Source organism: Mercenaria mercenaria, chromosome 15, assembly GCF_021730395.1.
Source record: "Mercenaria mercenaria strain notata chromosome 15, MADL_Memer_1, whole genome shotgun sequence".
In the NCBI taxonomy this organism is placed as follows: Eukaryota; Metazoa; Mollusca; class Bivalvia; order Venerida; family Veneridae; genus Mercenaria; species Mercenaria mercenaria.
Genome location: NC_069375.1, coordinates 68,806,718 through 68,823,664, shown reverse-complemented (window position 1 = coordinate 68,823,664; position 16,947 = coordinate 68,806,718). Strand labels below are relative to the sequence as shown.

General features: G+C 35.8%; 1 protein-coding gene across 11 annotated transcripts in view; it reads right to left on the bottom strand.

Annotated features, from left to right (window-relative positions):
• Nucleotides 1-1,623: 1,623 nt before the first annotated feature.
• Nucleotides 1,624-16,947, bottom strand: part of LOC123529390 (ELAV-like protein 1-B) — a 28,929-nt gene continuing 13,605 nt past the window's right edge. For 5 of the 11 annotated variants that reach the window (XM_053525552.1, XM_053525554.1, XM_053525553.1 and 2 more), the window contains one exon: nt 1,624-5,056. In XM_053525552.1, the coding sequence (XP_053381527.1) occupies nt 3,950-5,044 (1,095 nt within the window). In that variant the 5' untranslated portion in view covers nt 5,045-5,056 and the 3' untranslated portion in view covers nt 1,624-3,949. Of the gene's footprint in view, nt 5,057-8,330; nt 12,179-16,947 lie in introns of those variants that run through there. The other 6 variants (XM_053525561.1, XM_053525558.1, XM_053525557.1 and 3 more) reach the window with 2 other exon arrangements.

Below are 16,947 nucleotides of genomic sequence, written 5' to 3'. Positions count from 1 at the left end.
TTGCAGTTCTCATTTTTCATTTTAAATCACACGGGACCTGCATTTATTTCTGTTTTAAGTCTGAAACAGATTTGATGTAGCTTTGCATGTTTGATTATCGAAAGTAATGGCGTAACATCATTTTTTTGGAAAATGTAGAGTAACGCCTGGACTTGGCAAATGGAAATGTAGGTCATTTTGTAAATTACATTTGTATTAGCAATCATGATTAAATGTATAAAAACGGCAATGTAGCTATCTTTCTAAACACAAAATACGATATCAAAACATTTGACACATGAAATAATTCAAACTAATGTCTTAAAATTAGCTTGAAATTTGCCAATCTCTTCAACTATGGGCAAGTGAAGATAATGATCTAGCAGCATAATTAAAGGCTGACTGACCTCCAGATTTTGGCTAAAAAGTGATCTTTCTTTCAAATTGAAGTTTGGTCATATTATGAACATTAGAATAAGAGTTTTTGTTTCTATACTATTTTTAAAATGCCAAATCAAAAAAAAAAATGACTGCATCGGGAATTGAACCCGCACCACCACAGCAGTAAATAACTTTTTCGTTGTCGAATAACACTAAGTAGGATTTAATGTTTATTATGCGTCAAATATAGATATTTATAATGTAGGCAAAGCATTACATACGCTGTTCGATCTGCATCTTAGAAAGCGTACATACAACTTGAGATAATGTAAGCTTTAAAAATGTCAATGATAGAAATAAGGTGCATATTGACAAGTTATATAGTGACAGAAGTTCTCAAAAAATTCCTTTAGATTACCTCCCCTGATAATTTTGGTTTTTCATGAGTTATCTCCCCTGAAAACTACAAAAAAAAAAAAATGATTTTCTCCTTTAAATACGGGGAATTTTATATTTCTTTTTGATATTTGTATCAGAATCATATAATGCAGCTTTCTACCACAAAATTTTCTCAAAACTTAAGTTCAGATTCTCATAATCACAGAAATTATATTTTTTCCATAGGCATCAGTGTTAACTTGATACCGATTATCTCACCCCAAAAATGATATAATTTGAAAAATCTCTCGGTGAAAAATTTTAATTTTGAATGTCTTTGAAGTTATGAAGATATGAAATATGTCTATTACACAATGTTATCCCTTTATTTCCAGATATCTAAAAAAAAAAGTTATCTTTTTTGTTGTCAAACTATCTGGAGGCCAGTGCTTTTAAAATCCCTGTAAATAAAGATAATAATTTTTTTTTTTTTGACCCAAAAATGTGTACATTGTCAAACACCTTTTCACCTAGACGGGCAAATACAAAACCGCCTCGGTAGCCTTGTGGTAGAGCATCCGCTTCGAGTGCAGGAGGTTGTGGGTTCGATCCCCGGCCGCGCCGTACCATAGTAGCTTCCTCGCTTGGCGCTCAGCATTAAGAGGGTAGTGCTAGAACTGGTCAGCCTGGTGTCAGTATAATTGTGACTGGGTGGGGTATCATGTCACGTCTACAGCGTGATATTCCAGTGAGGCAGCACTATAAAGTTGGGTATTGTGCTCACTGCTACAAGTAGACACCGTTGTTTATATGACTGAAAAATTGTTGAAAAGACGTTAAACCCGAACACACACACACACACACACAAACAACAACAAAACCAAATTACCAATACAGAAGTTTATATTGTTGGTCCCACTATGGAGATGTCGTTTACAACATGGATTTCTCTTCTACATAATCATTCTTAATGTTTCAAACTATAGACAACAACAAATATAACATGCAACATTTTAAAACAGCAATTTTATGGCACACCGCAGGAGCATGTAATTCTAGACTTTTAGTGTCTAAACACTATAATAATTTCAGGCTCCTGCCATGTAAGTGAAATACGTAGTATCAAACAATTCTTTCACAGTGCTTGTCCTATACAGGAAAAACATCGCAATTTTCAGTTTGGAAAAATTTGATTCAAAGACTGAAATGTTAACACATTTAACGATCATGGTTCTTATTCCAGTAACGTACTATTTCAACAGAATCAAAAACAGCAAGTATGAACTTTAAGCAAATTTTTTACTTCTTTGCTCCAAAAGTATGAAGTGCACATTAGCATTTTGGATTTTGAAGAAAATGTATTTTTGTTTAACACTCATAGGAAACTTACATGTTCATAAAAAAAACCTCACATAATTGGCCAAACTGTGATTGGGCTCTTTTTCCACGTAACATATACAGAAAAAAAAAATATTACGATGTTTCTTCAGGGCAACACTACAATCATATTGAACTTCAGTCTAATGAACACCCGGGGTATATAAACATCAGTCTTCTAGAATATTTTCTGAAAAACAAATCATTATTACAAAACTTCACATTTTTATGTGGGCAAGCCTCTACATACTACAATAATTGTTTTATACTGTCAAACCTGTTGATAAAAGCCCCTGGGAGGAGACAAAATGTGGTATTACAGACCGTCATCTTCATCTAGAGGTGAAAATACATTGTTGATATTTAAATGGAATTTGTGTTGTTTTTTGGCGGTTTTTTTACCAAGATGTTTTTGTACAGAAGTGGTCCTAAGGTCAGGTTTGACAGTATTTTTGTTTGACTTGAGTCAAGCAGACGCAAATTGGTCATACGGCAATTTTTCCAGCTTTCTATGGTGAAGGATTTTAGACTCCAAGATGTAGTGCTCCTCTGTGCATTATATTAGGTAAAGGCAGGCACATGGATACATTTTGTAGAACCGCCGACTTTCCGTAATCTAGTTTAATGCTATGTTCACACAAGAAGGTACTTTCTCAGCCAGGTGTAGGTTCGACTGTAGATAGCAATATCTACAGAATACCAACAATCAAATTAATCCATATTCAAGACAATATTTTACACGTGTTTTATACTATGTATATAATGATAGAAGCCGAGTTCCTCCTATATTTACATAAAAAAAATTACTGTGTGACCAACACAGTAGATGTACTTTTCTTCAAGACAGCACTGTATCTTATAATTAAATTCTGTCAAATACACTAAATTACTATGTTTTAACATTTTAAAAAATGAAACTACATGTGGTTTCTAAATCATCATAAATGCTGAGGCCTGCCAACTTTATGAGAATTGTCAAGTTTACAGTGACATCTGATTTAAAATTTTTACACAATTCACATCTTTGTTGATTCATAAATATTGTTTGTTCAATGAGGTATGCAAAGAGCTTACTCCAAAGCGCAAATGAAGTAAAACAGAAGTTAAATCAACTAAATATATAGCATAAACAAAACTATAAATGAGCCGCACCATGAGAAAACCAACCTAGTGCATGTGCGACCAGTCTGCACATCTGTGCAGTGGTCAGGATCCATACTGTTTGCTTTCAAAACCTATTGCAATTAGAGAAACCGTTAGCAAACAGTATGGATCCGGACCAGACTGCACAGATGGTCTGGATCCATGCTGGTCTCAAATGCACTAGGTTGGTTTTCTCATGGTGCGGCTCAAATAACAACTTAACACCTTTTCTCACCAGAATTGTAGTCTAGCTTGTACAACATCTAAAACAACAGCCCTGAATTATTTATTTGCCCTAGTTACTTTTTTAAATACTAGTACCAAAGTGGATACTAGGAATTTACCCCATTTTTTCGAGGCACTCCATTAACAAATTACTACAGTTTCTCTCAGAAAGTCTTCAAATGACCACTTTAGAATGCACACTAAACTATTTCTTTATGCTAGCTCATTCACAAAATCTCCTTGCCATATCTTTTCAGTCTTCTTTAATAGAACACTTTTAATCTTATCCAATTATAATGAACCTTATAAGAGAACCAATCAGAATCAAGCTATATTATGTACACAAGTCAGATACCTTTCTGACATATATGCCATGGCTTCTATTTTGATCAACTGATATTGATAAATATTTACACGCCTCCTTGTTTTGCTCTGGCAGTTTTTCTCAAATCAAAACTATTGCTGTTCACTGTTTCTTGTGCTTAAATGAAACATTGAGTTGCTTTCCTTTGTAGAAGAAACCATTCAAGCTTTTGATTGCATTTGCAGCTTCCATAGCATTAGCCATGTCGACAAACCCGTAACCTTTACACACACGTCTTTCATTGTCCATCATGACAGTGCACTTCTGAACAGTACCGAATGGTGAAAAAAGGGCCCACAACTCTCGCTCTTCTGCATCGTCTCCAATATTGAACACAAAGAGGGAATATGGACCTGGCCCTTTAGGAACATCAACGTTAGGGCTTGTAACTCCTGAATTTTGGGGGTTGTTCATCCCAAAGAAACCAGTATTTTGGTTATTTGCATTAAAGTTCTGGTTAACATTAAAGTTTGGTACTGGATAGTCATTAGTAGTTGTGTTAGTACGTGCCATAGGGTTGAACCGATTTCTGTTTATCGGTTGATTCCGGACTGGCCCAGGTTGACTCGGTGTAGGGAATCCATTACCCTGTGGAACTGGCGGTGGAAATGGGGGTGGTTGTGTCAAAACCTGTGGTATGACTGGTTGGACTACTTTTGTTGCTTTTTTCGTAGCATCGTCTGCGTACTTGACATACAAAGCGGATGTTGCTCCAGGAACCGTCTTCCCATTCATTTCAGCAATAGCTTTATCAGCTTCTTCCTTTGTCTCGTAAAGAACGAAACCAACATTTCTTGACTGCCCAGTCTGTAAGTCCATCAACACTTTTGAAGTGACAATCTTTCCAAAAGGGTCAAATAGCCTGTCAAGATCAGTCTCTGTGAATGTGCTCGGAATGTTTTTAACGTAAATATTAAACGCCTTTGGCTGTTCCTCATTTTTATTAGCATGCTGAACACGTATTCTCTTTCCATACATGGGCAAACCGTCGAACACCTTCACAGCACGCGCAGCATCGCGATCTGTGTGATACTCGACAAAACCAAAACCATAACTGAAACCAGTGCTTTTATCGCGAACAATCTTGGAAGATTTGATCGGCCCAATACTAAGGAACATGTTCTTGTACTCCTCATCAGTGATAAACTGCGGCAGATAGTTGATTATCAAGTTGTTATTTATATTTTCAGTCGACATCTTTCAATGTGGCTGAAATAAAAAGCTATTTTTAGAGCTATGTGTTCCACTTGAAGAAAACTCTTAGTAAATAAATTCTTCTGTCCCTATCATCAAATTATGCCCAGATTCTTTTCCCATTAAACAAAGAATTACTGAAACTATGTTATTGTGCAACATATGCACTGTGTATACGTCACAAATATTACGTCATAGCGTAAAATGTCATAGCAGCATACTGGAAAAGAAAATCACTCAAAACGGGCAATTACTAGAGATGTAGATAACAGTCCTTAATTTCATGTTAGAACAGAAATAGTAGATCTAAAAAGAGTGATTTGCTTTTGGAATATAATCACTGTTTTTCAGATGCGCATTATTATATCACCGGTCGGCCCTGGCTTTGCCCTCATAATTCCTTCACATCTGAGCTCCAAAAACAGTAATTTTATTCAACAGCTAATCACTGTTGAAATATATTATTTTAAAAGTAGTAGGTTAAAACATTGGCTAAAAGGAAAAATAAATGTGTATCCGTTCCAGTTTAAAGGAAAATTTAACTCGTGAAATAAGTTTATTTTATCCATAAAAAAAGAACAAACAAAAAAACTTACCACAAATATCCTATTTCATTTCAGTTTACCCCAAAATCAAACCTACTATCTAAATAATTTACATACAACAGTTAATTGTTCGAACTATACTCTCTCTAAAAACTAAAACCTTACAATGCAAATTTCAGCTTCTTTTTTTACATCTTCAATAATCTTAAAATTCTATATTGGCTTTATTTATTTACTGATTATAATGAAACTTTCAGTCTACATTACTTTCCACAAAAGCACCATGTTCAAAACAAAATTTCAAAAAAAAATTCTTTGGCCTGGAAATTATATAATATATATTTGGCATTTTGTAAGAGATCTTAAACATACAGTATGTCCCTAATATGCCTCGATCTCCTGACCGTTACAGTGATGTAAATATACCGGATCTTGCAAATTCAGACAAAAACCTTTTACAAATTTTGTGGACCAAACTATCGTCGGCAGATTATCAAACTGATTATCAGCTTTTGTAAATAACTTGGTGGAATTTTTCTCTTAAATTCATCCTTATTTAACTTCTGCTAAGTTTGAAAATAATCATCTCAAAAGAATGCCATAGTAACGCAATATTATGTTTCAGCGGATCTTGTGAATCCAGTTCCTATCCAAAGAGCTACTATACCCCACAATGGAGCTTTGTTTAAGGTTTTAAGTTTTTCCTAGGTTCAAGGGCACTTAACTCGATAAGGCCTGAACTGATTCAGTTAAAAATGCTCCACACATCAATACTTATTAGTGGTCATCTGTACTGTTTCATTGGAATACCTTAAAGTGTGGTTCAAGTCTGCGGCCTTATTTTTTTGCAACATCCTATCAACTGTTTAATAACACTTCCCTTCAAAATTCTTTTGCCAAAGAAAAATTAACAAGAGCTGTTGTAAAATATATGCCACTAAGGGAAAGTTTAACCAGTCGGGTATTTTTCAGTCTAAAGTACACTGTGACCTTGACCTTTGAATCCCACTCACCATGAATAGGGATCACCTACTGAACACAGGGTACCAGCTTTTGAAGTTTGACCACTGATCATGCTCATGTTCTCTCCAGATAAGTTGGAAAACAAGATGGTCATGATGGCCGAATACCTCTCACCCGAGTTTCACAGCTTGCTGAAACAGTTTTGTTAGTCACACAAGGAAAATGTCATTGAAATTATTTTGAAATAGGACCAGTGTTTTCTAACAAGATTTTTGAAATTTCCACTAGATTCGGGCGCAAAATGTGTTTTTTTGTTGTTGGTGGTGTGAGCAATGGCGGGGGGGGGGGGGGGGGAAGGATGCTGACCAGGCCTCGTGTTCACAAAACACTTTTTGGTATTGGCTGATTTAGAGTTTGAAATTTTAATATGAATTTCACTAAAACTTCAAATTTAAATCCAACTGAAACTGACCACCAATACTGAATAGCGACTCAAAAATAGTTAACTTAAAATTTAGTTTTAAACATTCTGTTTAGATATAAATGACAAAGTTTCATTATCAAACTCAGCTGAGACTAACGACGTGCCAGAAAAACATAGTTGACACATGGACAGAATATATTAAATGTGTTATTTAAGCCTACTGCAATTAGAATTCCCATAAGACTGCACAAGTTTATCATCTATGACCAAACTTTCAGCTAACTGATTTTGTGAACAAGGGGCCAGATACTTAGAGACAATATCAAGAAACTAGACAGAATAAAAGTGATTAACCTAATGAATGTTGCTGTACAATTATTTTGAAATCAAGCATCTGGTTGAAAAATGGTCCTGGCCAATTTCATGTCTTTAATGAATACAAATGACTTGAGGAATCATGCAGAGAGTCACCAAAGGAACATTGCTGTGAAATTATTTTAAAATCAGGCAAATGGTTTAAGAGAAGATTTTCAAAGTTGGCCATACAGCCATATAAGGTAAACAAGCATTGCATTCCTCACAGTCATGTTTTTAATGAAACAGAATGATATGAAGGAATTTGGTAAAGGGCCATGCAGGGATCACTTGTGCGGATTTATTTCAAAATCAGGCCAGCAGTTTATAAGACTTAAGGCTTTTCCTTTTGGTTGACAATGCAACCAGAATTCTTAATGGATGGCCTAAATTGAAAGAATCTGGAAGTGGACCACTCATGGAATATTCCTGTTGTTTGGTTGAAAATGACGTTGTGGTTAAGAAGTTATTTTCAAAAGGAACTGTGGATCAAGCAGATGGACAGACATCCAAGATCCAAGCACTTTGTGCTCAGGTAAGCTAAAAAGTTCCCCATGAGTTGACTTTTGGCACTTAAAATTACAATGGCCATACACTGACAAAACCAAACCATCATACTGTGTATTTATAAAGTCTGAAGACTGTGGACCAAAGCAACCGTCTAAAAGCCACTGTGGGCAGGACCTTATTGAACAATTGAGGTCAACTACTACTGACCACAGGCAATCTCCATATTGATATCATGGCCCTTTGGCTGAAGCATGTTATTGATCAAAAGCAGAATGGTCTATTGACAGACAGACCAACTTTAGCAAAACGATTTAGCTGCATCTTTCTTGAAGAAGTACATAGGTACAGAAGGACTTCTGACCTTTTCACTGACAGGGTAATAAATATTTAACAAAGTAACGTAAACAGTGATAGTGCTTTTCACATCACTGCATCACTTACTCAAGTTCTATTAGGCTTAAAAATAGCAAAATACAAAATCATATAAAAGAAGTTCAATTTCTGCATCTTTTATTTACACATGAACACTTGAAATGTATTCTTAACAATGAAAAACTTTATCTTTCCATCAGCTTTCTATGTTTATGCTGTTACAATAATCAACATGTTTCTGCTTTACAGTAGGTGGCCCTAATGACAATCGGCATTTTCTGTTCAATTATGTTTTCTCCATAACCGATTTCTACATTTTCCCCTTGTCACAAAAAAAAAACTAATTTTATGTTACAACCGGAAAACGCCATAATATCACATGAGAATACACAATTGTTCAGAAATTGTTGACTGCCAATATGGGGCCAGTACCTTCACATGGATACTCTGACAAACATCTAGAGGCAGACTGCTTTAAAACAACATCCAACAAAACGTTTTTTTCAAAAATCAGATTATAAATCCTCTATCTGTTTAAACCAAATGAAGTTTCTTTAACATAATCTATTTCTTTTTTGATAAAAAATTTCTAAATAAATGTCACTGATTCAACAAAAACTGGATGTATTTACAAATGAGATGTAATATTTCTGAACAATATCTTTTCAATACTGGAATGGAATGAAACTAAGACAAGTAATTAGAGAAATAAGAATTAATTAACCCAAAATTTATGTAACTTGCAAATACCTTTTTTTTATCCAACAAAAATATACTGTTGTTAAGTAAACACAAAATTACATCTCAGTCAACTTGCAATTTTTTTTCTAGTCTCAGATTCTGCCGACATTGTTGGCAGAACAAAAATGGGAAATATTTCTCCCAGAAAATTGTTAAAATGCAGACTAAAAAGTATTCAACCAATATATAAATTTTTGTTAATTAAGATATGGCTGGTTCTCTTGCCAATTGGTCTGTACTGTACTAGTATCATACAAAGTTGCTACCAGCAACACATCAAGCATTCTAGCAAACTTTACTCACAATTAAGTAATCAAACTTATAAAATATCATACATATTCAATTCACAGCTGCAAGACGACTGGTGCAAATGCACTCAATCAGTATATTTTCTTATCAATTTTTTCAGCACAGTTCACCAAAATTCTGAGTAACATTATAAACTGACAAAATCACCTTAAGAATTTTGCAAAGAAGCTTTTACATAGACATTAATATGATTTTACATGTTGCAATTACAATCATTAAAATGTATGAAAAAATACTTGAAATACTATGAAAAATCTTGTATACACACATGATATAATGTGAACAAGTCCTTTTTTTGATACAATGTGTTACATTCATATAAATGGAAACTTATTGCTACCTGCAATTACAATGATGAGTTGAAAAAGAACAGAATGTGCTTAACTGAACCAAATTTTGTCAGTCACCTAAAAGTAAAGATTTCTATTTATTATGGAGGCAATGTCAGTAAAAGTTCAAATATTTTTGGCATAACTTTCATTTTGCACTTGAATACAACATTTTAGTAACGTATTTTAGTTGAATTTAAGCTTTCTTGTTATATATTATAGTTGATGTAACGCTGCCATAAGGTGAAAATGTAAACTTTATGATATTTACCAATTCAGTGCAATAAAAGTGGAGATAATTTGAAATGTAAAAGATAACTATATCAAGAAAAGTACTTTTTTGTGTAATTTACATAACACTAACTATAAATGTTAAACCTATAGTTCAGCACAGGATATTCTTATTCAACCAAGTAGATTTACTAATTGAAAACAATGAAAATAAGAGTGACGCAAAATTTGAAAAGATGGATACAAATTAATGCATAAAATTGAAAATGACAAAAAGAAATCAAGGACAGATTCAATGAAAACCGAAAAAGACAAAATGAAAATAATGACGATTAGGATTTAAATGAAAACTGACAATTGCAAAAATGACAAACTGAATGAAAATCAATGTCAATACCAATCAAAATTCTAACACTAGTAAAATCAATGAAAAATGACAATTCTGATGATGGAAAATTTAATGAAAAATGACAATGGTAATGGAAATTTCTGACAATGACAAATTTAATGAAAAGTGACAATGGAAATGGAACAATTCTGATAATGACAAATTCAATGAAATTTGACAACTGAGATGGGAAAAGCTGACAATGGCAAATTCAATGAAAACTGACAATGGAAATATCTGACAATGGCAAATTCAATGAAATCTGACAACAGGAATGGACAATTCTGACAATGACAAATCAAAAAGAAATTATTACAGCAAAATCTCGTTCATATAACATATTGTTACAATATATACCAACATCAGAAATTAAAGACAAGTTCCTTTGATAATGGGATTTCTAGTTCATTTTATATACGAAAATTTCTGTTACTACTCCATAATGTGTAATGAGAACATAACAAAACTATACATTTTAAGAGATAATCATTGTTGACAGAGTACTGTTCAGTTTTATTTCAAGATTTTATAGTTTGCATCAGTATCCTTGTTCCTTATTATCGACAAATTTTGATTTATTGACTTCTAAATGGTTATTCTTTATATAATGCTGGCTAGAAATTTGCACCCGTTGTCTCCCTCTTAATGAAAAATCTTTAAAATTATAGCAAATTTTATCCAATCTACAGTTTAAACATGCTAACAATGGGTCCAACAAAAATGGATTCTTATTTCCTGTGTGTAATGTCCATTAAAACAAGCTATTTTTCGATATGCAATTCCCTCCAGAAAAACACTGCAAGTCAGTGGGCTTTCTTTGAATAAGAAAATTTGACGCAATAAGTTTTTTTTTCACCTCACTACAGGATTTTTTATTTCTTCCCGTCAGATTTAATGGACACTTGCAATGGGGCCGTCTTGTAGTAAAAGCCATTCAGATATTCAATTGCATACTTGGCCTCATCCATAGTTGACATAGTAACGAACCCATAACCCTTACATTTATTCTGTGCCTGGTCCCAGATGACATTGACCTTTTTGATGGTACCATAGGGAGAGAAAAGGTTCCAAAGGTCATTTTCTGTAGCATCAATCCCAATATTGTACACAAAAAGGATCACCCCTTCCCCTGGGGCATCCCCACCACCGAACTGATTGAAAAGTGGCACCGGTCGTGGAGCAGACATACCACCACCTCTACCTCTTCCCCCATAACCTCCAGAGTAGCCCCCAAACCCGTTACCCATAGCCCCAGAACCCATAGGGTTATATCTCATACTACCACCCCCTCTAGGGCCCCTCATAGGCCCTCCTTGGCGTGGACCATACCCTGATGCACCATAACCGGGCATTTGACCATATCCCCCATGTGGGGGCATAGGTGGGGCTCTCACTTTCTTGGCATTATCATCAGCAAATTTGATGGCAAGGGGCTGGTTGCCGCCAGGCAGGGTTTGACCATTCATTTCGCTTAAAGCTTGTTCTGCATATTCTTTTTTCTCGAATAACACAAAGCCGACACATTTCGACTGACCAGTTAAATGGTCAACAAGTATTCTAACCTGTATAATACTGCCGTAGTGGATGAACTGATTTTTAAGAGTCTCTTCGTCATAATTTTGTGGGATATTCCTAATATACAAGTTAGCTCCCTTGGTGTTCTCACCAGGTGGCCTAGCAAGTGCCACCTTAATACGCTTATGCTCAATTTCGCAACCATTCAACTGTTGAATTGCATTCTGGGCTTCATGCGGTGACGAGTACTCGACAAATCCGAACCCGTAGCTGTACCCGCTGTTCTTATCTCTGATAATCTTGCAGTTGACGACTTTCCCAATAGTCGAGAAAAGCGAAAACATTTCATCGTCCGAATACGTCTGTGGCAGGTAGTTTATGATCAAGTTTGTCTTGTTTTCCTGCTGTTCGCCAGAATCTTGGTTCCACATGATGAGATCTGTGTTGTCTAACCTGCTTAAGGTAAGTATTTTAGCATGTTAAAAAATCAGTACAGGTTAGCTCCCTTGGAGCAAAACCACCATAAAGACTGAAAAATTCTTTGGTTTGACATCATTTTTCACCAGTATTTCAGGTATGTAACAGAGGGTAGTTAACAACTTGATTTCTAGGATTCTTTACCGGAAAAGACTCATTCTATGAACAACTTCGCGACATAAATCATAGGTGGACTGAATGACTTCAGACACAATCTCTTCAGTGTAATCGTAACACTCGGGGATCCAACTAACAACCTCTCAATTCCAAGTCTCCTGCTCCATCTATTGGGCTATTAATGCAAGTTATTACAGAGGATAACAAGAGCACTACTGATGATTTTTCTGTCTCTGTATAATAGAAATATTGTCCTACCCATGATTTTCTAAGTCCAAAAGGGGCCATAACTCTTGCAAAAAGCAATGCAGAGTTACGGTACTTATTGTGCAGTCAGCTTTTAATGGCGAATAACTGCTCCAAGTTTTAAAGCAATAACTTTGACCATTAAGGAGAAAGTTGACCTAAACGCAAAACTTAACCAAGAAATCTGATATTTTCTAAGTCTAAAAGGGGCCATAATTCTTACAAAAAGCAGGATGGAATTATGTTTCTTGCTGTACAGTGTCAGCTATTGATGGTGAACAAGTTTTTCAAGTTTTAAAGCAAATGCTTTGATAGTTTAGGAGAAAAGTTGACCTAAACATAAAACTTAACCTGGCAACGCCAACGCCGATTAAGTGATGACAATAACTCATCATTTTTTTTTTCAAAAAATCGGATGAGCTAAAAATGTGAAGTACAGAACTGTTCCTTTTATGCAGATTTCCGCTTTTTCATATTATGACTGTCAGTTAAATCTATCAATTGTTCTTCATTTACATTACAGCAATAAACAGTTCCCTGCAAGTAACCGACAACTGCCACACAGTAATGTAGGGAAAACTGCCACACAGTAATGTAGGGACAACTGCCACACAGTAATGTCGGAACAACTGCCACACAGTAATGTAGGGACAACTGCCACACAGTAATGTCGGAAAAACTGCCACACAGTAATGTAGGGACAACTGCCACACAGTAATGTATCGACAACACATTTTTGTTTAGTGTTATAACATCTGCAGAATCCCAAGGGACTGGCTGGTACTCAAGCTTGGTAGGACTAGAGGGCCAAAGTATCCCTAAAGGACAATGCTGATGTTACAACAAGAAACAAGCTTGCATTAAAGGCACTGATCTCCATATTGTACAAAAAAAAAAGAGAAAATTTTTAGATATCAGGCAACTATTGCTATGTTTCTCAAAACAGCTTTGAAACTTTCTTTTTAACAGATAGTCTGTTATGAATACACAAGAGAAGTAGTTATTTTTCCATTCAAAATTGGAAAGCTTTTGTAATGAGGTTCTAGATGTAAACTGTCTCAATTAATTACCTCTTGTGTATTGGTCAAGGTAGGGAAGTTTTTATTGTAAGGTGGTGCAGGGTCAATTCCAAATGTTTTTTTTTTATTTTAACATTTTTCAAGGCAGTTTAGAAACAACAAGAGCTGTCACTAATGGTGACAAATGCCCCCGCAGCACCTTCACCTTTGACCTGGTGACCCCAAAGTCAGTAGGGGTGGTGTACTCAATAAGTACTATCAGTATGTGAAGTTTGAAGGGTTCGCGAGTAAAGTGCCTTCATGCAAAAAGTTAACGTTGGCCCCTGTGACCTTTGACCTGGTGACCCAAAAGTCAGTAGGGGTGGTGTACTCATTAAGTACTATCAGCACGTGAAGTTTGAAGGTCCTGGGTGCAGTGCTTCACGAGTAAAGTGCCTTCATGCAAAAAGTTAACGTTGGCCCCTGTGACCTTGACCTTTGACCTGGTGACCCCAAAGTCAGAAGGGGTGGTGTACTCAATAAGTACTATCAGCATGTGAAGTTTGAAGGTCCTGGGTGCAGTGGTTCGCGAGTAAAATGCCTTCATGCAAAAAGATAATGTTGGCCCCTGTGACCTTTGACCTGGTGACCCAAAAGTCAGTAGGGGTGGTGTACTCAATAAGTACTATCAGCATGTGAAGTTTCAAGGTCCTGGGTGCAGTGGTTCGCGAGTAAAGTGCCTTCATGCAAAAAGTTAACGTTGGCCCCTGTGACCTTGACTTTTGACCTGGTGACCCCAAGTCAGTAGGGGTGGTGTACTCAGTAAGTACTATCAGCATGTGAAGTTTGAAGGTCCTGGGTGCAGTGGTTCGCGAGTAAAGTGCCTTCATGCAAAAAGTTAAGGTTGGCCCCTGTGACCTTGACCTTTGACCCCAAAGTCAGTAGGGGTGGTGTACTCAATAAGTACTATCAGCATGTGAAGTTTCAAGGTCCTGGGTGCAGTGGTTCGCGAGTAAAGTGCCTTTATGCAGAAAGTTAACATTGGCCCCTGTGACCTTGACTTTTGACCTGGTGACCCCAAAGTCAGTAGGGGTGGTGTACTCAATAAGTACTATCAGCATGTGAAGTTTCAAGGTCCTAGGTGCAGTGGTTCGCGAGTAAAGTGCCTTCATGCAAAAAGTTAACATTGTGATGAACGAACATACTAACGAACGAACGGACCGACAGTTGAAGACTAATATGCCTCCCTTCGGGGGCATAAAAATTCATGTTCTAATGTTTATATTAATATAACCAAACTTCAAATTTAAAGAAAGATCATTTTTGACCAAAATCTGAAGTTCAGTCCCTTTAATGATATCCTAGCAAAAACAATGTATATATATCCTGAGTTAGTCATTCAATGACATTAAATTTCGATGAAATGCCCTAGATGTCAGTGTTGTTTTATCATGATGATGTCAATTCCTTTTGAACTAGAATTGTGTACATGGGGCATGAATGCCTCCATATGCTGTGCCACCCTCTAAATATTTAAGTTTTCAGACTATCTTCACATGAAGGATGTTTGACTAAAAGTTTGAAGCAAACTGCATTCTGGTAAGGTTGTGCGTCTGAGTTTTAGAAATAAATATCTCATTATTCGGAAAACTAGAGAATGCTACAAACTACGAAACTCCAATAGTTTCATTTAAATATATAGAATTAATACTTTCATTTTCATCTTAAGTTTGAGATTTTATACAATCTATGATAAGCCAAAGAACCATTTCTGAATGTTTCTCACATGTCGAAATAATGCATTTATTTAAAGATTTCTTGCACTTCATGGTACAACAAGCTGTCACTATTACTGACAAATGCCCCCACAGCAACCCTTAGGATTAGATGAACATTTGTGGTAGGGTTAGGGTTTGTGACCTTGGCCTTGACCTGAGAGACCCAGATCATAAGCGTGACATATGTCAAAAATTATTTTCAAATCCCCCCCTATGAATGTTGAAGTTACAGTCTGGACAAGAATATACACAGACACACACACAAACATGGACGGACGACAGAAAGACAATGCGCATTTTAAAATGCCCACCTTCGTATAACAATCCAAAAATTAACAAATATGTAGATTAAACATTTTAACTGGAGACCACCAGTACTTTTGCAGTGGCATTTTCTTGTTACAACTGACGCTTTGGGTTCCTTACCAGTAACTTTTTCTCTGGAAGTGTTTGTAAACTGCTGTACATGAATAAACAAAGGACAAATTACTCCAGACGGACTGTCTTTTGGGAAGAATCAAGGCATTTCTAAATTTCTAAAATGGACTGGTCCATCAATCAATTTGGGCAGTATCACTTCTTATTCAAAACAGTGTTCACAGAAAATTTACTAACTGAATAGGGAACAGGGCAGACCATGATCTGCACAATGGGAAGGCTGATCTTGCAAAGGCAGAATCACTTGCTACCAGCAGGCTAAAGATCATTGACAATAAACTTGATAAAATATTATAGTTGTTATGACATACATTAAAGTACAATGCTGATAAATTATCAATGATAATAATAACCTATTATAAAGATACATTTGTATTACTATCCAGTGCAAGGGCTTGACCACTGAAAAAATTTCTGCATACGACCATGAAAAAATTTCTGCATATGACAGCACAATTTTACATTGTCAATTCTGTGCCACATCAACCTTAGAACTATTTGTCATACAACTAGCCTATCAATTTCATATCCCATGCACAGCAATTTGCAGCAAATCCTTGAAAACCGCTCACAAGACTATAGTTCTTTATGGTATTAACCTTTAGCCTGCTAAATTTCTAAAACAGACTGGTCCATCTTTAAATTTGGGCAGTACCACTTGTTTATCAATTTGAAAGGGATGTTCACTGAAATTTTACTGACTGGATAGCGAACAATGCAGACATAATCAGACTGCACGTATGTGCAGGCTGATCTTGGTCTGCACTGGTGGCAAAGGCCAAATCACTTGACGCCAGCAGGCTAAGGTTAATAAATCAAAACATTAATTTTTATTTCCGTGCAAAACTTTTCTCAACATGGCAATTGAAGACTTGCAGAACACAAAGTAAACCATTGGAAAAACCCTTGCACCAGAGATAAGATAGAAGTTCAATAATAATTTATTAAAACATAAAAATAATTATAATATATTACACGAGGAACAGTCCATATTACAAATATCCTCCCTTTAAAATAACAGTTGTCCACACTCAATTTATATTTAGCCAGTTCAATGCGTTTTCCATCAGTTTACCCCAACCAGTGTTCTTGAACCTGGTACCACGTCTAGTTTCTACAAGTAACTGACTTTTACCCTACATGTATCAGAGGTAGATGAGTATGACATAAA